The 22,979-nt window shown below is 62.4% G+C and overlaps 1 protein-coding gene across 3 annotated transcripts; it reads left to right on the top strand.

Moving 5' to 3' along the window:
- Positions 1–2,568: 2,568 nt before the first annotated feature.
- Positions 2,569–22,615, top strand: LOC142005699 (lysophosphatidic acid receptor 6-like). Of its 3 annotated transcripts, none has more exons than XM_074983039.1 (3): positions 2,670–2,693; positions 19,761–20,043; positions 20,744–22,615. In XM_074983039.1, the coding sequence occupies exon 3, from the start codon at positions 20,863–20,865 to the stop codon at positions 21,826–21,828; it is 966 nt and encodes a 321-aa protein (XP_074839140.1). In that variant the 5' UTR covers positions 2,670–2,693; positions 19,761–20,043; positions 20,744–20,862; the 3' UTR covers positions 21,829–22,615. The 3 variants fall into 3 exon arrangements, 2 of the variants coding, with proteins under 2 accessions (XP_074839140.1, XP_074839139.1); XM_074983038.1 differs by lacking the exon at positions 2,670–2,693 and adding an exon at positions 9,733–9,848; XR_012643108.1 differs by lacking the exons at positions 19,761–20,043; positions 20,744–22,615 and adding an exon at positions 18,015–18,106 and having other exon boundaries at positions 2,569–2,693.
- Positions 22,616–22,979: the final 364 nt, after the last annotated feature.

The following is a 22,979-nucleotide window of genomic DNA, read 5'->3' on the forward strand; positions in this document are numbered from 1 at the left end:
GGGACCGGCAGGGCTGGGGGATGCAGGGGCTATGGGGTGGGAGTGAGGGGACCGGCAGGGCTGCGGGATGCAGGGGCTGTGGGGCGGGAGCGAGGGGACCGGCAGGGCTGGGGGATGCAGGGGCTGTGGGGCGGGAGTGAGGGGACCGGCAGGGCTGGGGGATGCAGGGCCTGTGGGGTGGGAGTGAGGGGACCGGCAGGGCTGGGGGATACAGGGGCTGTGGGGTGGGAGTGAGGGGACTGGCAGGGGTCTGGGGGATGCAGGAGCTGTGGGGTGGGGAGTGAGGGGACCGGCAGGGCTGGGGGATGCAGGGGCTGTGGGGGCGGGAGCGAGGGGACCGGCAGGGCTGGGGGATGCAGGGGCTGTGGGGGCGGGAGCGAGGGGACCGGCAGGGCTGGGGGATGCAGGGGCTGTGGGTGGGGAGCGAGGGGACCGGCAGGGCTGGGGGATGCAGGGGCTGTGGGTGGGGAGTGAGGGGACCGGCAGGGCTGGGGGATGCAGGGGCTGTGGGTGGGGAGTGAGGGGACCGGCAGGGCTGGGGGATGCAGGGGCTGTAGGGTGGGAGTGAGGGGACCGGCAGGGGTCTGGGGGATGCAGGAGCTGTGGGGTGGGAGTGAGGGGACTGGCAGGGCTGGGGGATGCAGGAGCTGTGGGGCGGGAGTGAGGGGACCGGCAGGGCTGGGGGATGCAGGGCCTGTGGGGTGGGAGTGAGGGGACCGGCAGGGGTCTGGGGGATGCAGGGGCTGTGGGGGCGGGAGCGAGGGGACCGGCAGGGCTGGGGGATGCAGGGGCTGTGGGTGGGGAGTGAGGGGACCGGCAGGGCTGGGGGATGCAGGGGCTGTGGGGTGGGAGTGAGGGGACCGGCAGGGGTCTGGGGGATGCAGGAGCTGTGGGGTGGGAGTGAGGGGACCGGCAGGGCTGGGGGATGCAGGGGCTGTGGGTGGGGAGTGATGGGACCGGCAGGGCTGGGGGATGCAGGGGCTGTGGGTGGGAGTGAGGGGACCGGCAGGGGTCTAGGGGATGCAGGAGCTGTGGGTGGGAGTGAGGGGACCGGCAGGGGTCTGGGGGATGCAGGAGCTGTGGGGTGGGAGTGAGGGGACCGGCAGGGCTGGGGGATGCAGGAGCTGTGGGGTGGGAGTGAGGGGACCGGCAGGGCTGGGGGCTGCAGGGGCTGTGGGGTGGGGTCTTCGGGGAGGCCTTGTGGAAAGTGATCGGCTGCCTCTTCTATGGCAACCTGTACGGCAGCTCCCTCTTCCTTGCCTGCCTCTGCCTGGAGCTTGCACCTGTGACAGCCCCTCTGCCGCCTGCCTTTCCGCCTGGGCCCTGCTCCCCCTGGCGCTGGGGGGGCCCCTGGCGCGCCCCTTTCCCGATGGCCGCCTGGCCTGCAGCGCGAACTTCTCCAGCGACTCCTGGAAGGGCCGCGGCTCTGGGCTCAGCCTCACCGGAACCGGCAGCCCACTCATCGCCCGGCGCACGGCCCTGCGCACGGTGCTGTGGCGCCTGGGGGTGCTGGGAGCAGCCCCCTCAACCGGGGCACGTATGCCGCCTGCCACCTCACCATGGCCCTGACCAGCCTCAACGCCTGCCTGGACCCGCTGGTCTATTACTGCGCAGCCGAGTGCCCCACCTGCTGCCACGCCGCCTTCGGGACCCCCAGCGCCCCCGGCTCCGGGCTGCAGGCCCTGGACACCGCCGCCTCCCGGGGAACCCAAGCCCAGCCAGCGACCTCCTCCTGCGGCCCCCACACAGGGGCCTGGGCGGGTGCCCCTGGGCCCAGCTCCTGGGAGTCCTCAGGGCCTCTCCCCGCCCAGCGCTGGAGCAGGGCTGCCGTAGGGGCAGCTGGTGACCAGTGGGACACTTGTGCGTGGGTGAGGTGGTGGGTGGGTGTGGGCATATGTGTGCTGGGGGCCGGTGCCTGTTCGTGCCTGCTGCCGCTGGCTGGGTAACATGTGCCACAGGGGCCTGGTGCGGGCCTGGGCGCCATGCAGGTCGGTGTGCTTCGAGGCAGCCCCCAGGGTCTTTGCCAGGGAAGCGGCCGTACGCCGCCTGCTTGGAAAGGGTCCTGCAGGGGGTCTGACGGTTCCCCGTTGTAATGGAGTGGGGGGAGTGCATGTGTGAGTCAGGCTGGATGTTGTAATGGAGTGGGGGGAGTGCATGTGTGAGTCAGGCTGGATGTCCGAGGCTAGCAGCAGTTCCCAGTGGCTAAGGATGACCCTGGGGCTGCAACTGGCAGGTAACACCTCTGCCTGAACAAAGAGCAGGGATGAGCTGAGCTGGGTTTTGAATCCGGGGCGGCAGTTAGAGGCTAGGAAAAGGGAGAGCTGGAAGGCAGCCAGCCTGAGGAGGGGGAAAGCTACACCCCAGAGGGGCCCCCCTCGGGGTCTTCTCCGCAGGACGGGTTGGAAGGACTGTCTCTGGCTGCTGTGCTGTCGCTTCTGTGAGAAACTGCGCTTCTGTTGTCTAATAAACCTTCTGTTGTACCTGCTGAGTGAGAGTCACTCCTGCCAGCGGACGGGGTGCAGTGCAGGGGGACCCCTGAACCCCATCACACCCGTCTGCGGCCAGTCAGATTCGACAGCAGCCAGGAGCCCCGTCGGGTACCAGCCGAGGCTCTGCAGGACGTGGCCAGGACGAACACTCCCCAGACGTTACCGAAACAACAGCGAGTCCTGGGGCTCCTGGCAGATGGGCAGGTACTTGGGAGCGTCACGTCAGGGAGGAACCGGCGTGTCAGGTGCCCTCAGTGGAGACTGCAGAGGTGGGTCTCGTGATATGGGCGCATGAGAAGGGGGACGTCCCGATCGCGAGGAAGGCCAGAGCCCCGAGAGGAGAAGCAGCTTCTGTCCTTGACCAGCGACTCCCAGTCCTTGGCCGGTGTGATGGGGTTCTGGGGTCCCCCAAGTTCTGCACCCTGTCCGCAGGCAGGAGAGTCTCTCACTCAGCAGGAAAACAGCGGGTTTATTAGCCGACATCGTACAGAGGAGTCAGTATAGCCGGCAGAGACAGCCAGTCCAATTCATGTTGAGGAGAGGAGGCCCCGAGGGGCCCCCAGAGCTGGGGCCTGGCCCCCTCCTTTGTCTCTCTCTCCCTCAGCCCCGACTAACTGCTTCCAACTCCCAGTTCCAATTCAAACCCCTCAGGCTCCACCTCCTCCTTTGTCTGCAGTACAAAGGTGTTAGCTGGTCATCAAGGTTACCCTCAGCAGGAGCCCCACACCCTCTGTGAGACACACACACACACACACACACACACAGGTATCCCCCACTCCATCACAGCCGGTCCTCGGTGGATGGTGTCAAACTTGCAAACGAATGGCAGCTCTGCAGCTTCTCTGGGGAGTCTGTTTCTGAAGAGCCATTGTCGCAGGATGGCGACTTTTAAATCTCCTTCCGAGTGTCCAGGGAGACGGAAGTTTCCCCCGCAGGCTGCTGCTCCTCACCGTCCTGATGTCTGATTTGTGCCCCTTTATGGAGAGATTCTCCAGGGTGCCCAATGTAAATGGCAGGGGGCATTGCTGGCACATGATGGCATGTATTAAATCCGTAGACGGGCAGCTCAAGGAGCCCCGGTGGTGCGGTTGGTGTTAGGTCCTGTGGTGATCTCACTGGTGTAGATATGTGAGCAGAGTTGGCAGCGAGGACCGTTGCAGGGGCCAGTTCCAGGCCTAGAGTCACTGGCTGGTGATTTGCAGTGGCTGGTGAGGGTTTGTTTCAGGCTGGCAGGCTGTCGGTAGGCGACTGAAAACTACAGGGATACTCCAGGGGAAGGAGCTGAGCGATCCAGAAGGAAACACAAATGTGTGCTGAGGCTTTTCTTTGCCCACAGCACGCTGTGGCCTGAGGCGGTATTTCTGTGTGTGCTTGTATTGACGTTCACGCCACCGGCGTTCAGGAAAACCCAAGGCAGGTTCCCTTGCGGTTCAAATTCTGGTTATGGGAGAGTGCCAGGTGCGCGAAGGCCGGGCTGGGAAGCTGTTACTGGGCGTTGCAAAGCTCCCTGGTAAGACCCCCGTCACCTCAGGCAACGGGACCTGCAGGCGCCATCGATGGAGCTGGGAAAGCGGGCCTTGTGTCCTGGTGAAGGGGCGCTGTTCCCAAAGAGGGGAGCCACTGCTGGGGGGCACTCCCGCCCTGGGCTGGGGAGGTGCAGCGGCGGGCAAGGAAAGTGCTTCAGGGGCTGCAGCACATGGCCGTGGAGGGGCGGCTGAGCGAGCTGGGCCTGGTCCTTTCGCAGGAGAGGTGTGATGGAGTGGGGGATACCTGTGTGTGTGTGTGTGGCTCACAGAGGGTGTGGGGCTCCTGCTGAGGGTAACCCTGACAACCAGGTAACACCTTTATACTGCAGACAAAGGAGGAGGTGGAGCCTGATGGGATTGAATTGGAACTGGGAGTTGGAAGCAGTTGGTCTGGGCTGAGGGAGAGAGAGACAAAGGAGGGGGCAAGGCCCTGGCTCTGGGGGCCCCTCAGGGCCTCCTCTCCCCAACATGGATGGGATTGGCTGTCTCTGCCTGCTGTACTGACTCCTCTGTACGATGCTGTGTCCTGTCGGCTAATAAACCCGCTGTTCTCCTGCTAAGTGAGAGACTCTCCTGCCTGCGGACAGGGTGCAGAGCTTGGGGGACCCCAGAACCCCATCACACTGGTGTCAGAAGTGGGATGTTCTGCACCCCGAGGATGGAGCATCCAGCAGTAAGTGACCGGGGCCCCGGAAGAAGTGGGGCCTGCGAGACCCAGGTGTGCTGAAGGGCAGTGAGGTGCAGTTCCCCAAGGCGGAGGGGCCTGCGGCCAAACCCAAGCAACTGCGGTCGTGGTCCTCGAGAGGGGGTGTCACACCCGAGGAGCGGTTACTCCTGGGAGTCTGTTGGAGTCGGTCCCAGAAGGTGGAGGGGCCGAGAGCCCAACCCCCAGGAACAAGTGACCCCTGAGGAGGCTGACGCTGAATGAGTTCTTCCCAAGACAGGGTGCTCATGGTCCCTGAGAGCGGGTGTCACACTGAAGAAGGGGTTCCGCTGGGAGTCTGTTGGAGTCAGTCCCAGAGGGCGGAGGGGCCTACAGCCTAACCCCGGGCAGCTTGTGACCTGCAAGGAGCTTGGCACACTGAAGGGATTCTTCCAGGAAGCGTGGGGTGCAGAGGGCATCAGCCTGAGAGCCTGCAACCACGCTGACCAACTCCGCTGTGAAGTGGCAGCGCCTGGAAACTGAATCGAGATTAAAGAAGCTGGACAAGGCAGCGTGGATGTGCAGTGGCGGAGCTCAGGGCTGGGGAGAATCCTGCAGAGGTGAGCCCGGATCAGGGCAGGGAACCCTGGACTGCCTGGAGTTCTGAACCGAGTGGCCTGTCACAGCTCAAGGAGGGAAGGAGCGATTCCAGCCCATCGTCTACTAGTGGCCAAGACAGACCTACGAAGAGTTTTCCAGGCCTGGGCCAAGGAAGGTGCCTGTGTGTCTGTGCAGGAAAGCAGCTGATCCACTGGGAATGGCAAGTTGTCTGTGAGAGAAGCTGCTTCACCTTCTGTGTGTGTGTGGAGACCAGCCGGGGAGCTGGGACAAAGGAGAGAGTGTCTCCCATTGTCTGTCTGTGTTGAACAGCAGCAGCAGCAGCCTGGGGAGAGAGCAGAGCCTGCGTTTGGAAAAGGTGCCAATGAGGAAACTAGCCCATTGTCTGAGGAAGATTCACCAGCCTGGGGTGGCTGGAGAAGAAACCACCAGAAAAGAGCATTCCAGGTGTGACTCTGAATCCAGCCATGGGGGCTGGAGCAGAGGGAATGGCTCCGGGATGGGGCAGTGGTATCCCTGCTAAGGACACTGGTCCTTGGTGCAAGAAAAGTGCTTCTGCTTCTGGGGAAGTGACTCCTTTGTCTGAGCCTCTGGGGGCTCGAGATGGAGCCAAGATCCCAAGGCTGGATCTGAGGGCAGCTGAAGCCCAGATGGGAAGTGGGCCTACCTCTGTGTCTCTCAGGGGGGATGATGCTTTAACTCGGTCTGATCCAGTTAGTATCATCAGGGAATCCCAGAGACCAGATGATTCTGGTACTTGTTCTTTGCCTGATGCTGAGGTGTTACTGGGAGGGGGTGAGAGGACTCTGTCCTACCAGAGTCATCCTCTCGCCAGGACACAAGAGCAGACGGGCAATGGAGTTACGCTGACTGATGAAATAAAGGAGCTGGTAGCAGAGGGGAGGAAAGGGACCGTAACCTTCTGTCCGGTGGTACTGGCTGTCTGCCTGGAGGGGGATTATGTGGGAATCTGCCTAATGGGCCAGAAGTGATCCTGGGTGTAGGTGAAACCCAGGAGCTGGTTGTGGCTCAAGGGAGCAGTGCCCCTGTGGAGCCAGACAGGGGTGAGTTATTGTTTGGGGGAGCTCTTGAGGAAGAGAATTTCCCTGAAACTTTTCCTGAGCCATCTGTGGGGACTGCAGAAAATGGGAGTGAGGTGAAGGAGAGTGAACAGGAAAGGTGCTTGTCTGTAAGAGCCAGAGCAGCCCTTTGCCTGGGGAGAAATTTGTTTCAGATCCTGATGGCCAGGACCTGCCTGAGTGTGAAACCACTGGCTGTGCTCTGCAAGGGTCCAAAGCAGGCAGTGTAAAAGTTTCTCAGGAATTGGAAGCTGGTGCAAGTAAAGTGAAAACTATCAGGTAGTGTGAGCAGCCCTGTGAGAACCAAGTAAAACAGCTGCACAGTCAGTCTCCGTAGGATGCAGGAGAGGTTCAGCAATTCCTCATCTCCAGATGCTAGAAACACTTATATTCTCACACTGGACTCCACTTCTGATTCCATGGGGAGGCAGTAGTTGGAGGTGGAAGGACAAAGGAGCTTTGGGCCTGGTGGGCCGATAAGGGATAAACAGTGATTCCTCCATGTGGATTCTGCGTCTGGGACTCACAAAACAACTTTTAGAACCCAGTTTGGTTTGCAAATTTCCAGACTGGCTGGGAGGGGGCCGTCTCCCTGAGATCATCAATGGCCCAGCTCTTGTTAGAAGGGAGGGCACAGCCAGAGAGATCAAATTTCCACCCCAGGGGGCAAGGGAGAAGATTAGAACTTGATGGTGCTAAGAAAGGCCTCAGCCATTTATCCCCAAAATACCAGATTCTCAAGGATGTTGCACAAAGGTTGTGGTCTACCAAAGAGCAACGTAAATGTGCAGTTGCAATGGGGTTGTTCTGTTACTCACGCTGACTGCTGTAACCAAGGGGTGCTGCTACCAAAAGGTGTAGAATTGTACCATGTACTGAATGTTTGGAAAGAGCCATTTGACATGATGACATGGATGTGGAAGCATGAGTTGTATGTTGAAGGAGTCTGTAACTCTGAAATGTCACCATTGTTCCCTGTAACTAGTCTTGCAACCTCTCACATGAGGAGGAACATTCCAAACCTATTGTGTGGCATGGAAGGGGAAACTGAGGCACACAGCCATTGTGGTGGTCTGGCTAAATGCCAAGGGTGGAAGCATTTGTACCTTCCTTTACTGGACTGTAACTGAATTCCAAACATTGGCTGGAGCAGCTGTATGGGCTGGTGGGCAGACAGGGCAGGGCCCAGCCCAGAAAAGAACTATTTGATCTGTTGGTGCTGCAGCATCTGTATGGGCTCTCCCTGCCCAACTTGAGAACGTGGCTGATGGACCAGAGACAGAAGCAGGGAGACCGACCAACCTGAGGGAACTAAAGGGACTTGCCCGGCTGCATCACATGAAAAGGGCCAATACCAAGCTCCTGAGTTGGAGCCTCTCCCAGCAGGATTATGACATGGAGGTGGTGCACATCAAGGGGAGCACTGAGGGTACAGCCGATGCCCGATCACGAGGGGAGAGCCCCAAACTTCCCCAGGTCACCGGCTGAGTGACCCCGCTCAGTTCGGTCTGGAAGGGGGGAGAGATGTGATGAAGTGGGGGATACCGGTGTGTATGTGGGGGGCTCACAGAGGGTGTGGGGCTCCTGCTGAGGGTAACCCTGACAACCAGGTAACACCTTTGTACTGCAGACAAAGGAGGAGGTGGAGCCTGAGGGGTTTGAATTGGAACTGGGAGTTGGAAGCAGTTGGTCTGGGCTGGGAGAGAGAGAGAGACAAAGGAGGGGGCCAGGCCCCAGCTCTGGGGGCCCCTCGGGGCCTCCTCTCCCCAACATGGATGGGACTGGCTGTCTCTGCCGGCTGTACTGACTCCTCTGTACGATGCTGTGTCCTGTCGGCTAATAAACCTGCTGTTTTCCTGCTAAGTGAGAGACTCTCCTGCCTGCGGAGAGGGTGCAGAGCTTGGGGGACCCCAGAACCCCATCACAAGAGGCAAGCGAGGGGCGGTCAGGGTTAGGCGCCCTGGCACTACTGCCCCCAGAGGGTGGTCTCTCCCTTCCTCACAGCTCAGCGGGGCGGTGCTCAGCCCCAGGGTTTACAGGCACAGGGGAGGTGCTCAGCACCCCAGGGTTTGCACACAGGGGAGATGCTCAGCACCCCAGGGTTTGCAGGCACAGGGGAGGTGCTCAGCCCCAGAGTTTACAGGCAGAGGGGAGGTGCTCAGCACCCCAGGGTTTGCAGACAGGGGTAGGCGCTCAGCACCCCAGGGTTTGCAGGCACAGGGGAGGTGCTCAGCCCCAGGGTTTGCAGGCAGGGGTTGGCACTCAGCACCCCAGGGTTTGCAGGCACAGGGGAGGCTGCAGGGTGGGTGCAGGGGGGGTCTGAGGCCGTGGGCAGGTGCCCAGGGGGGTCCCAGGCTGCAGGTGGGTGCCCAGGGGGTTCCAGGCTGCGGGACGGGTGCCCAGGAGGTCCCAGGCTGCGGGTGGGAACCTAGGGGGTCCCCATGGGTGCGGAGGAAATGACTCAGGAAGTTGGGCTGATTGAGAAATTCCAGGGTGGGGCGGGACTGCGGACTGGCTCCCCACTGGAGTGAGCTGGGCAAGGTGCACAGGGAACCCCCAGGGCTGGGTGCTCTGTCCTGCTTACTGCCTCCCCCACCCACCCCCAGCCCTTTACAACCTGCAGCTGCCTCGGGCTTGGCTGCACCCCACACCTACTTCCCCACGGCCAACAGCTCCACCACAGGCCCTCACTACCAGCGTTGCCTGCCCATAGCGGGCAGGGCCCCCGCAGGTCACCCCAGAGTCACCACTACCAGGGAGGGAACTCCACTAAAATAGGGACTTGGGGGGTCAGCTGGTAAGTGCATCCCCTGATAACAGCTGAGGAGGTGGAGGGCAGGGAGCTGGGAGATCCCAGACTCCTGGGTTCTCTCCCTGGTGCTGGGAGGGCAGTGGGGGCTGGTGGTTAGAGCAGGGGGCTGGGAGCCAGGACTCCTGGCTTCTCTCCCGAGCGCTGGGAGGGCAGTGGGAGCTAGTGGTTAGAGCAGGGGCCAGGAGCCCGGACTCCTGGGTTCTCTCCCTGGCGCTGGGAGGGCAGTGAGGGCTGGTGGTTAGAGCAGGGGGTGGGAGCCAGGACTCCTGGGTTCTCTCCCCGGCGCTGGGAGGGCAGTGGGGGCTGGTGGTTGGAGCAGGGGCCGGGAGCCAGGACTCCTGGGTTCTCTCCCTGGCGCTGGGAGGGCAGAGGGGGCTGGTGGTTGGAGCAGGGGCCGGGAGCCAGGACGCCTGGGTTCTGTCCCTGGCGTTGGCAGGACAGTGGTCGGTTAGCGAGGGGTGGGAGTCAGGTTGACGTTGCCCGCTCTGGGCTGGGTGCTGGGCCCGTGGCAGGGCGGTCTCTCCCCTCACTGTGCTCACAGGCAGGAAGCGCGAGCGGCTGGGAGGCGCAGATCACGCTGGGCCGACTGGTGCCTCGGTGGAGCCCTTGCCGGGTTTGATTCCTCTTTGCACTGTGGATGCCAGCGGCAGCTCAGCCCTGGGGGGGCAGGGGCCCCAGCAGGTAAGAGGCCACGTCCTGGCCAGGGGTGACAGGACAGCTGGAGGGGGCACTTCCGTCTGTGTCTGTCTGTCTCACACTGTTGGCCTTCTGGGGGAATCCTGGGCTGAATGGTTCACAGCCACGCAGACAGGTGAGCGCATAGACAGGGGTGGGTCCAGGCAGACACACTGGCACAGACTGCCACACACACAGAGTTACACACACAGGCCGGCACGCTCACAGGCATTCACCCAAATGAACACACACTCCCAGACACACCGACAGAGACTCCTGCACACACATACACACACACAGCCCCGTGCAGACAGACACACACCAACAGACTCCTACACACACGCAGAGCCCCATGCAGACAGACACACACACACACACCGACACAGACTCCTGCACACTGACAGACTGCCACATACATACACAGCCCCGTGCAGACAGACACACACCAACAGACTCCTGCACACACACACACAGACAGAGCCCCAGGCAGACAGACACACACACCGACACAGACTCCTGCACACTGAAAGACTGCCACACACATACACACACACAGAGACCCATGCAGACAGACACGCACACCGACACAGACTGCCACACACACACACAGCCCCGTGCAGACAGACACACACCGACAGACTCCTGCACACTGACAGACTGCCACACACACACACAGTTCAGCCGAGGCCCTATGCCCTCCTGCCGGGACTGGCCCAGACAGGCTGTTTCCCCTGGGGTGCAGCCCTCGTCCCTGGGCTGTGGTGCCGCAGGGGCTGTGCGGGGTGGGGTGGGGTGGGCAGCCCCCGCCCTCGCTTGGCGCGTGCCTGGCTGGGCAGTAACTCGAGGTCCTGGTCCCGGCACACCCCGATTTCCCACTTGCGGGCGGCTTTGGCCCCCTGCGCCCAGGCCTGTGTGACGTGCCCCTGGCCCGGTTCTGCCCAGCTCAGACGGGCCGCTGGGGGCCGCGGCATGTGGAGCCACAGAGATGCCTGAGTGGGCTGCCCCTGGGGGGGGGGGGGCTGGGGCTTGTGCCTGAGCGCCCCCGACTGCCCCCGGCCAGCGCACCTGGGTGCTTCCCGCGCGGCCGGCAGAGGCGCTGGTGGCTGAGGCTTTTCTGGCGCTGCCGGGCACTTTCCGGGCACAGCGAGAGGCAGAAGCTGCCGGCACGTCTGTGGCTTGGCAGTGCTGCGGAAATGGGCCCCTCCAGACCACTGCTGGCACACGGGCCCGGGCCGGTGAGTGGCCCCCCCAGCCGGGTGTCTCCCTGCCCGGGGTCGGGCTCTGGGGACGCGTCGACGGCCTGGCCACGAACGTGGGCACGGCACCTGGGCGAACTGGCCCGGCCCCTGGCGTCTCCGCCAGCGCTGGGCTCGGGGGCAGCGAAGGGTCTGTTCTCCCACTGGCGCCAGCCGTTCTGCCGCAGCGTGGGCCCCGGCCCCAGCGTGCGGGCTGGTGCCAGGCTGAGCCCCACGGTGCTGGGTGCAGCTGGGCACTTCGAGGACAGGGGCCTCGGGCGACTTCCTGCAGGCGTCGCTGCAGGGGCCGGCACTGAATGTGGGGAACCCCTGGGGCCAACAGCCTCACGGCCGGAGCAGGGGCCACACTCGGGCCCCCCACGCGCTCCAGGCTGTGCGCTGGCGCCAGACGGGCAGGTGGGTCAGTGGGTGGGGGGGAGCCCTGGAGCGTCCCCTGAGCCAGCCAGCTGCTGCTTCAGCCGTCCCTCTGTCCATCCATCCCTCCCTCCGTCCGTCCATCCGTCCGTCTGTTGCTCCAACTGTCCATCGCTTTGTCCCTCCCTCCGTCCATCTGTCCCTCTGTCCCTCCCTCCGTCCATCCATCCCTCCTTCTGTCTCTCCAGCAGTCTGTCCCTCTGTCCCTCCCTCCGTCCATCCATCCCTCCATCTGTCTCTGCAGCTGTCCGTCCCTCCATCCGTCCACCCATCCCTCCATCCATTCGTCTGTCCATCCATCCCTCTGTCTGTCTCGCCAGCCATCCGTCCGTCCATCCATCCGTCTGTCCATCCATCCCGCCGTCTGTCTCTCCAGCTGTCTGTCCCTCTCTCCCTCCATCCGTCCGTCCATCCGTCTGTCTCTCCAGCTGTCCTTCCATCCATCCGTCTGTCTCTCCAGCCGTCCATCCCCTCCGTCTGTCCTCTCCATCAGTCCGTCCCTCTGTCCATCCATCCCTCTGTCTGTCCTCTCCATCCATCTGTCCCTCCGTCTGTCTCTCCAGCTGTCCTCCCCATCGGTCTGTCCCTCTGTCCCCCCGTCTGTCTCTCCATCCATCTTTCCATCTGTCTGTCTGTCCCTCTGTCCCCGTCTGTCTCTCCATCTGTCCATCCATCCATCTGTCCCGCCGTCTGTCTCTCAATCCGTCTGTCCCTCTCTCCCTCTATCCATTCCTCTTTCCATGCTCTCCATCCATCCGTCCCTGTGTCCCTCCGTCCGTCCATCCCTCTGTCCGCCTGTCCTTTCATCTCTCTCTCTCTCTGCTTCTCAGTCCCTCCATCTGTCTCTCCATCCCTCCATCCGTCCATCCCCCCTTTGCAGGAGCAGGTCCCTTCTCGCTACTCCAGGCCCAGGCGGGGACCCACCGCCCGGCCAGCACTCGGCCCAGCGGGAGGCTGACGGGGGCATGAGTGCGTTCGCACGGCCGTGGCCCAGCCCAGGCCCTGTGACTTGGGCACCACGGCGGAGCCCAGCCCCAGTGGGACGTGTCTGCCTGGGACAGAGCAGCTCCCACAGCTGGGGCTCTCCTGATTGCCGCCCCACATGGCCCCACGGCAAGTACGAGCCCGGCTGCCACCCGCACCGTCGCACGTCTGACCAAGGGATGTGGGGTGTGAGTTGGGCAGGCAGCTCCATGTGAAATGGCAGGGAAAATCCTGCCGGTCCCTCCCTCCTGCTGCCCCACAGATCCTGCATCCCCCAGCCCCGCCAGTCCCCTCCCTCCTGCCCCACAGCCCCTGAATCCCCCAGCCCTGCTGGTCCCATCCCTCCCGCCTCACAGCCCCTGCCCCACAGCCCTGGTGGTCCCCTCACTCCCGCCTGTGGTGGGGTTCGTGGTCCCCCAAGCTCTGCACCCCGTCTGCAGGCAGGAGTGACTCTCACTCAGCAGGAGAATGGTGGGTTTATTAGCTGACAGGACACAGCATCGTAAAGAGGAGTCAGTGCAGCAATCAGAGACAGCCAGTCCCATCCATGTTGGGGAGAGGAGGCCCCGAGGGGACCCCAGACCTGGGGCCCCCTCCTTGGTCTCTCTCTCTCTCTCCCAGCCCAGACTCACTGCTTCCAACTCCCAGTTCCAGTTCAAACCCCTCAGGCTCCACCTCCTCCTTTGTCTCCGGTACAAATGTGTTACCTGGTCGTCAGGTTACCCTCAGCAGGAGCCCCACACCCTGTGTGAGCCACTCACACAGACACAGGTATCCCCCACTCCATCACATCTCTCCTCGCTTCCAGACCAAACAGAGAGGGGTCCCTCAGCCGGTGACCTTGGGAAGTTCGGGGCCCTCCCCTCGTGACAGGGCATCGGCTGTACCCTCGGTGCTCCCCTTGATGTTACCGCCTCCATGTCATAATCCTGCTGGGGGAGGCTCCAAGTCAGGAGCTTGGTCTTGGCCCCTTTCATGTGATGCAGCCGGGCAAGTCCCTGTAGTTCCCTCGGGCTGGTCGGTCTCCCTGCTTCTGTCTCTGGTCCATCAGCCACGTTCTCGAGTCGGGCAGGCAGAGCCCATACAGCTGCTGCAGCACCAACAGATCAAACAGGTCTTCTGGGGTCTGGGCCCTGCCCCGTCTGCCCACCAGCCCATACAGCTGCTCCGGCAAATGTTTGGATTTCAGTTACAGTCCAGTAAGGGAAGGTACAAATGCTTCCACCCTCGGCATTTAGTCAGACCACCCAAATGGTTGTGTGCCTCAGTTTCCCCTTCCATGCCACACAATAGGTTTAGAATGTTCCTCCTCATGTGAGAGGTTGCAAGACTAGTTACAGTGAACAACGGTGACATTTCAGAATTACAAACTCCTTCAACATACAACTCATGCTTATACATCCATGTCATCATGTCACATGGCTTTTTCCAAACAGTCAGTACACGGTACAATTCTACAACTTCTGGTAGCAGCACCCCTTGGTTACAGCAGTCAGCGTGAGTAACAGAACAACCCCATTGCAACTGTACATTTACGTTGCTCTTTGGTAGACCACAACCTTTGTGTAACATCTTTGAGAATCTGGCATTTTGCGGCTAAATGGCTGAGGCCTTTCTTAGCACCATCAAGTTCTAATCTTCTCTCTTGCCCTCTGGGGTGGAAATCTGATCTCTCTGGCTGTGCCCCGCCTTCTAACAAGAGCTGGGCCATTGATGGTCTCAGGGAGACGGCCCCCTCGCAGCCAGCCTGGAAATTTGCAAACCAAACTGGTTTCTAAAAGTTGTTTTGTGATTCCCAGATGCAGAATCCACATGAAGGAATCCCTGTTTATCCCTTACTGGCCCACCAGGATCACAGCTCCTTTGTCCTTCCCCCTCCAACTTCTGCCTCCCCATGGAATCAAAAGTGGAGTCCAGTATGAGAATATGTGTTTCCACCATCTGGAGATGGGGAATTGCTGGTGCTCTCCTGCATCCTGCAGAGATTGACTGTGCAGCTGTTTTACTTGGTTATCACAGGGCTGCTCACACTCCCTGATAGTTTTCCCTTTACTTGGACCAACTTCCAATTCCTGAGAAACCTTTACACCGCCTGCTTTGGACCCTTCCAGAGCACAGCCAGTGGTTTCACACTCAGGCAGGTCCTGGCCATCAGGATCTGAAACAAACTTCTCCACAGGCAGAGGGCTGGCTCTGGTGCTTACAGACAAGCACCTTTCCTGTTCACTCTCTTCCACCTCACTCCCATTTTCTGCAGTCCCCACAGATGGCTCAGGAAAAGTTTCAGGGAAATTCTCTTCCTCAAGAGCTCCCTCAAACAACAACTCACCCTTGTCTGGCTCCACAGGGGCACTGCTCCCTCGAGCCACAACCAGCTCCTGGGTTTCACCTACACCCAGGATCACTTCTGGCCCATCAGGCAGATTCCCACGTAATCCCCCTCCAGGCAGACAGGTAGTACCACCGGACAGAAGGTTAGGATCCCTTCTCTCTCTTCTGCTTCCAGCTTCTTTATCTTCATCAGGAAGCGTAACTCCATTGCCAGTCTGCTCTTCCTGTGTCCTGGCGAGAGGGTGACTCTGGTAGGACAGAGTCCTCTCACCCCCTCCCAGTAACACCTCAGCATCAGGTAAAGAACAAGCACCAGAATCGTCTGGTCTCTGGGATTCCCTGATGACACTAACTGGATTAGACCGAGTTAAAGCATCATTCCCCCTGAGAGACACAGAGGCAGGCCCACTTCCCATCTGGGCTTCAGCTGCCCTCAGATCCAGCTCTGGGATCTTGGCCCCATCTCGAGCCCCCAGAGGCTCAGACAAAGGAGTCACTTCCCCAGAAGCAGAAGCACCTTTCTTGCACCAAGGACCAGTGTCCTTATCAGGGACACCACTGCCCCATCCCGGAGCCATTCCCTGTGTTCCAGCCCCCATGGCTGGATTCAGAGACACACCTGGAATGCTCTTTCCTGGTGGTTCCCCCTCCAGCCACCCCAGGCTGGGGAATCTTCCGCAGACAATGGACCTGTTTCCTCCTTGGCGCCTTTTCCAAACGCAGGCTCTGCTCTCTCCCCAGGCTGCTGCTGCTGCTGTTCAACACAGACAGACAATGGGAGACACTCTCTCCTTTGTCCCAGCCCCCCGGCTGGTCTGAGACACACACCCAGAAGGTGAAGCAGCTTCTCTCACAGACACTCGCAACTTTCAGTGGATCAGCTGCTTTCCTGCACAGACACACAGGCACCTTCCTTGGCCCAGGCGTGGAAAACTCTTCGCAGGTCTGTCTTGGCCAGTAGTAGATGGTGGGTTGGAATTGCTCCTTCCCTCCTTGAGCTGCGGCAGGCCACTCGGTTCAGAGCTCCAGGCAGTCCAGGGTTCCCTGCCCCAATCTGGACTCACCTCTGCAGGAGTTTCCTTAACCCTCAGCTCTGCCACTGCACATCCACCCTGCCTTGTCCAGCTTCTTTAATCTCCATTCGGTTTCCAGGTGCTGCCACTTCACAGCGGAGTTGCTCAGCGTGGTTGCAGGCTCTCAGGCTGATGCCCTCTGCACCCCACGATTCCTGGAAGAATCCCTTCAGTGTGCCAGGCTTCTTGCGGGTCACAAGCTCCCAAGGGTTAGGCCGTAGGCCCCTCCGCCCTCTGGGACCGACTCCAACAGACTCCCAGCGGAACCCCTTCTTCAGTGTGACACCCGCTCTCAGGGACCATGAGCACCCTGTCTTGGGAAGGACTCATTCAGTGTGTCAATCTCCTCATGGGTCACTTGTTCCTGGGGGTTGGGCCCTCAGAGACCACCAGTCCAAGCCATGTGGGGGAGAGGAGGCCCCGAGGGGCCCCCAGAGCCGGGGCCTTGCCCCCTCCTTTGTCTCCCTCTTTCCCAGCCCAGACTCTCTGCTTCTCAACTCCCAGTTCCAGTTCAAACCCCTCAGGCTCCACCTCCCCCTTTGTCTGCAGTACAAAGGTGTTACCTGGTCACCACCTTACGCTCAGCAGGAGACCCACACCCTGTGTGAGCCACTCACACACACACACACAGGTATACCCCACTCCATCACCGCCCAACAGCCCCTGCCCCACAGCCCTGCCAGTCCCCTCGCTCCCGCCCCACAGCTCCTGCATCCCCTGGCCCTGCCGGTCCCCTCGCTCCCACCCCACAACTCCTGCATCCCCTGGCCCTGCCGGTCCCCTCGCTCCCGCCCCACAGCCCCTGCATCCCCCAGCCCTGCCGGTCCCCTCGCTCCCGCCCCACAGCCCCTGCATCCCCCAGCCCTGCTGGTCCCCTCGCTCCCACCCAACAGCTCCTGCCCTGCAGCCCCTGCCCATCTGGCTCTGGCCTCTCTCTCTCTCTCTCTCTGTCTCTCGCCAGCTCTGTGGCGGGTGAGAACCAGATGACACAGATGAGATAACTCCTTCCCATCTCCTCTGCAGAAATGCTGAGCTGGTTCTTCCTCTTACTCCCGCTGTGGGCTGTGGCTGCTGAGTCACTGTGTGGGGGCAGGCCTGAGTCACCCCCACAGCTCAGATCCGTGGCAGCCAGTGGAGAAGTGTTGCCCAAGAGACACACAGCTGCCTGGCTGACCCCCGCCCCCGGCCCCCAGGGCCCCCCCCCGGGGTGTTACACTTTACCAGGCCCCAGGGCTCTCGGGGGCAGCCCAGCCCAGGCTGCACGCTTCAGTCTGCATGTGGACGCGGGGCCGGAACCGCTTTGTGTGGGGGCCTGAGAGGATGCTGGAAGTGCAGCTGGCTCTGAAAGTCACCATGTCCCTGCCAGGCACTCTGCTCCCCCAGGGAAGGCGAGTTCAGCCCCCCCCCCAGCCTCCGAGCAACACGTGGGTAGGTTTTCAATCCCTGGCTTAGCTTTGCCTTTGTACCGAGCTCTTTCCCTGACGTACGGCCAGTCCCTGGGGTGGGCAGAATCTGGCCCCACAGAGAATGGGTGGACCATGGAGTAGATGGGTGCAGAGCTCGTCGGCAGAAACTAGGCCTCTCTGCGCTGGACAGGGAAAGATGGAAGGAAATAGTGAGACAGGCCTCAGACACCAGCGGGTGCTGAGCCCACAGTTATTGCTGCTGCTGCTAACCTGGATGGTTTGCTAGTCCGGGGACTGCTCAGGCTGGCAAACCTCAGGGAGCGCCGCAGCCTTCGAGCTCATGTCCTCCTCCAGCACTTGGTATTGTGCTGGAAAATGGCGCTTGCCAAGTTTCCCAGTGATGAGGTGAGGAACTTTTTACGGGCGACGTGGGCCCTCAAGTTGCCTTGGGCGGGCCCTGCAAGCTCCACTTCAGGCATTAAAGACAACATTGTCAAACGTTGGGGGGATCAATAACAGGTTTAATAGGTGCTGGGGACGTGAGGGGGGAAAGGGAGGTTTCAAAGACGTGTTTGGCGTTTCACACAGTGGGCCGTATTCAGCAAAGCAGCTCTTGGCCCCTGCAGGTACATGAATTTCATTTCTTCTTTCTGCTCTTCGCACCCTGCAAGATTTCAGGAGTAGCTCTCGCCCCTTATCTTTGTACAGCTATTGCAAGAGGGGGAAACCGGCCCTCCCGGATCCTCAGATCCCAGCCCATGGCACTGAGGTCGCCAGATAAACTTCAGCAAGGACCACATTCCGGCTGCGCGTGCTGACGACGCAGCTGGTGTCAGATGTGGGCCCAGGTGCTGAGTCAGTGACGTCCACCCATTCGGTGACTTTATTTGCCGCTGGAATCGTGTCACCTTGGTGGACCTGAGGGTTCAGCAGCATTCAGGGTGCCGGGGGGGGTGTGTGTTTCCAATGGGGAGGGAAAGCCATGACCAACTCAGAATCCTGTGTAATTGCAAAGACCCCGGGGGGGGGGCAGGTTTTCAGTTTCCCCCAGGGTGCTCAGACCCTGCCTGCCCTCCCGATTCATTCATCTCTAGCAGAGGAATGGGTGTCCCAGCGTGGGGGGGGGGGTCCCTGCGCCCAGCCCCCCCACCTGCAGGCAGACACGACTCTGAGCCAGCCAGGAGAAGGACACGTGATCGGCCAACAGGGACCCAGGATAGAACAGACTTGTCAGCTCAGCAACCAGGCGCCATCACTGCCATCCATCGTGGGGAGGGGGGGCCCAGAGGGGTCCCCCAGCCAGGCCCGGGTCCCCTCCTCCTTCTCCAGCCAGACCAGACTGCCCCACTCAGCTGCCCACTGCCAACTCTAACCAGCCCAGCCCCCTCCTCCTGCCTCTGTCCCGTTCCCCAGTGAAGAGAGAGGTCCCCTGGCAGCTCATTGGCCAGGGGCAAGGAGTCAGCGGACGGTCTCTCCCCTCGCTGCCATGCCCTGGTGCTGTGTGTGTAGGGAAACTGAGTCACGCGGCTGGCGTTGCTCCAGGAGGGTATGAACCACACGCAGCCGAACCGGGGAACTCGAACCTTCACATGCCCAACTTTGCCACAGCCGGTTCTTTGAGGGAGGGCTCCCTCGGTGCTTTGAGCATTGGCGCTAAACCCACAGTTGTGAGCTCAGCCCTGGAGGGGGCCACTCAGGGCTCTGGGGCAAAGAGGTTTAGAAAAAAATCTGTCAGGGACGGTGCTTGGTCCTGCTGCCAGGGCAGGGGACTGGACTCAATGACCTCTTGAGGTCCCTCACTCCTGCCCCCAAGCCCTGCCAGTGCCCCTCACTCCTGACCCACAGCCCCTGCATCCCCCAGCCCTGCCGGTCCCCTCGCTCCCGCCCACAGCCCCTGCATCCCCCAGCCCTGCCGGTCCCCTCACTCCCACCCCCACAGCCCCTGCATCCCCCAGCCCTGCCGGTCCCCTTGCTCCCACCACACAGCCCCTGCACCCTCCAGCCCCGCTGGTCCCCTCACTCCCACCCCACAGCCCCTGCATCCCCCAGCCCTGCCAGTCCTCTCGCTCCCACCCCACAGCCCCTGCACCCTCCAGCCCTGCCGGTCCCCTCAGTCCCAACCCCACAGCCCCTGCATCCCCCAGCCCTGCCCGTCCACTCGCTCTTGCCCCACAGCCTCTGCCAGCCCAGCTATGGGTGCTCCTTGTGGGCAGGGGGCGGGCGGAGTGCTTCAAAGAGGACCAGATGGTTCAGTTCTCAGCCTCTTGCCCTTGCCAGGCCCGTGAGCTGCCCCCGACTCTGCTCGAGCGCAGCCATCAGGGCTGGGCCCTGCCCCCACCCCTTGAGGGGAGCTGCCGGCAGGCGGCCTGGCTCTCTGCACCCGCCGGCTGGGGCTCAGCCCTGCGTGGTTTACCCGCCTGTGGTTGCTGCAGCAAACTTCTGCTTTTCCTGCAGCAGCCGTTGCTGGTGGTGAAGGCCTCCCGCCCCCACCCTGCCTGTTTGCATGGGGAGTGCGAGGGCAGGTCCGGCCGAGGGGCCACCCAGCACTGGGCACAGCCACCGCAGCCCTCCTCGGGCTCCGCAGTGCCGGGGCCGCCTGCCTCCGCCGTGGAAAAACAGGGGCCCGTTTCTTCAGCTTCACAGGGGGCCGGTTAACGCGCAGGAGGAAACCGAAAGCGGAGCTTGAGTGTCCCACGGGGGAGACACCACCGTCTGGCGCTGTCGTGGGGTCTCCCCTGTAAGTACCAGCCTCAGCATTGGCCCGTCCCGTCCCACCCCGAGGGGGGCACTGCGACGCCCAACCTTTCCCGCTGGTGATTTGGGGCGGTGGGAGGGGTGAGAACTCTGACCAGGCCCCCTCGGAACGTGTGCTTGCGGCTGGACGGTTCCATTCTGCCCAGCTGGCGTTTTCCGTGGGAAAAGCTCCTGCAACCCCTTCTGCTGTGTTAGCTGCCTGGCCAGGGCAGGACAAGGCACCCACGGTGGTGTATTGACAAGTGTCTGGCTGTTCTGTCTCCTCAGGGGTTTCCTGGGGGCACAGCTGGTGACGAGGGGCTGGGCCCACTCGGCATGCACATGGGCTACCCGAGAGTGGGGTGCTTTCGGCCTCTCTGCCTTGCGGAGCAGCCTGCTTTCTCTCTCTCCCTAGTCGGGGGGTGGGGGGCGGGCTGCATGCCAGGGCTCTGGGGCTGAAGCCGTAACTGCCTGTAGTTTGTCGCCTTGCAGCAAGAGGGTTTGCAGCTCTTGCCGTGAGCACATGGGCTGGGCCAGTGTCGCCAGATGGGCATTTCTCTAACAGCTCCAGAGGGGCCTTGTACGCAGGCCAGGTTCTCAGGCTGGGGCGATGCAGGTCCCCAGCTGGGCCCCCCAAGTGTCTCTTCAGTGGTTTGGTGCCAGGCCCAGTGGGCCGAACTCACTCGTTTCCCGCTTTCTCCTAGGTCGAGGCTGGGCGGCAGGCAGAGGTCACGGCACCCTGGGGGGCACCGGACAAGGTTTCCCTGAGCCCCGCAGGCTCCCGTCTCCGCGTCTCCAGGCCACTGGCCCCTCCGCCCCAGCCATGAACTGCAGTGGGAACAGCAGCACGGCAGACGTGGCCTTCGTGGGGCTCTACGCCCTCATCTTCACCCTGGGGCTGGCGCTCAACTTGGCGGCGCTCGGCGTCTTCTGCTGCTGCAGCAGTGTGCACTCGGTCACCACCGTCTACATGCAGAACCTGGCCGTCTCTGACCTGCTGATGGTCTTCTCGCTGCCCGTCCGTGTCTACTATTACAGCTGGCGGCCCTGCCTGGCCCCCCAGTTCTGCGAGCTGACGGGCCTCCTGCTGCTGCTCAACATGTACAGCAGCATCTTCCTGCTCACCTGCATCAGCGGGGACCGCTGCCTGGCCGTCTGCTTCCCTCTTCACGCCCGGGTACAGGCCGTCCGCAAGCAGGCCCGCTGTGTCTGCCTGGGCGTGTGGCTGCTGAGCTGCGCCGGCACCGTGCCCACCTACTTCACCCAGACCAAGAAGAACCTGACGAATTGCTTCGACGCCCAGCCGTACTATGTCACACACCCCGGCGTCTCCTCGGCCATGGCACTGGGCTTCGGCCTCCCGCTGCTGGCCATGGGGCTGTGCTCCTGGGCCCTGCTTCGGGCCGTGCACCGCAGCGCCGCTGCCCACATGGCCCTGGTCAACAGCGCCAAGATCCGCCGCATGATCCTGGCCAACCTCGCCATCTTCCTGGGCTGCTTCCTGCCCTTCCACCTGGTGCTGCTCTGCTACCAGGTGCCGGCCCTGCAGGGCGAGGCGCTGCACCTGGCCTACCGCTGCGCCCTGCTGCTGGCCTCCGCCAACGCCGCCCTGGACCCGCTGGCCTACTACTTCGCCACCGAGACCTTCCAGCGCGTGGTGCTGGTGGACAACTTGCGCAGGGCCTGTGGCCTGCACAGCGCCAGCACCGAGGGCCACTGCCGCTCCCTTTACCTGCAGGAGGTCACGGCCCTGCCAGACCGCAGCCCCAGCAGGGGGTCCCACGGCTAGCGGGCTGGGGCGGCTGCCCCCCTGCAGCGCAGGGGCAAGTGGGAACGGGGTGGGGAGCTCCGGGGGTGGTTCTTTGGATCCCGAACAGCCGGCCACGTGTCCGGGTCACCGCCCCGCCCCCAGCGTGACCCCCGAGAGCAGCCAGGCCGGCCCCAGCCGCTGAGTGAGCGTGACGAGGCGGAAGGGTCAGCGTGCGCGTGGGCGGGGGAGAGCTGTGCTGGGAAAGGACATGCGTTACGCATCCCCAGGCCAAGCGCAGCCCCGGTGCCCTGGATGTGTCCGGACCACGTGTGTCCTTGGTTCAGCTGGGCTGGGCTGCTCAGAGCAGAGGCGCTGGCATGAGGGTGGCAATGGGGAGGAACCCGCCTGGGTCCCCTTGCCCGCGGGCAGGGAATCCCCTGTTCTGGCGCTGGCTCACGAGGGGCTCCCGGGGCCGTGTCGCAGACGTGCTGGGCTGCACGTTCCCAGCAGCGCCCCCGCCGTGTGGCTCGGTGCTGCTCGCAGCCAGGTGCTGGGGAGCGTTTGTTGGGGGGACACAGGCCAGGGTCCGGTTCACGCCCCTTGTGCCCCTTTCGCACGAGGCCGCCAGGCCCGCAGCGTGGCCCCCCAGCGAAGGTTCACCGTCCGCGCCGGGCAGCGGCGTGCAGAGAACCGGGGGCTCGGCAGCCGCCGACGGACACTCCCCACCCCCCCCGGGCCCACATTGCACCAGCCTGGGGGGCGCAGCCGGTCGGGATAAGCGCTGGTGGGTGTGTTCATAGCAGAACCCAATAAAGGCATAGCTGGGGGCGCACCTGGGTTTGTGTTGTCTGTGTGTGTGGGGCGGGGGGTGGGACACAGGCCGGGTTTGTGTTGTCTGTGTGTGTGTGGGGCGGAGGGGGGACACAGGCCGGGTTTGTGTTGTCTGTGTGTGTGTGGGGCGGAGGGGGGACACAGGCCGGGTTTGTGTTGTCTGTGTGTGTGTGGGGTGGAGGGGGGACACAGGCCGGGTTTGTGTTGTCTGTGTGTGTGTGGGGGGGGCACAGGCTGGGTTTGTGTTGTCTGTATGTGTGTGTGGGACGGGGGGGGTGGGGGGACACAGGCCGGGTTTGTGTTGTCTGTGTGGGGGGGGGGGGACACAGGCTGGGTTTGTGTTGTCTGTGTGTGTGTGT

This window comes from Carettochelys insculpta, chromosome 34, assembly GCF_033958435.1.
Source record: "Carettochelys insculpta isolate YL-2023 chromosome 34, ASM3395843v1, whole genome shotgun sequence".
NCBI lineage: Eukaryota > Metazoa > Chordata > Testudines > Carettochelyidae > Carettochelys > Carettochelys insculpta.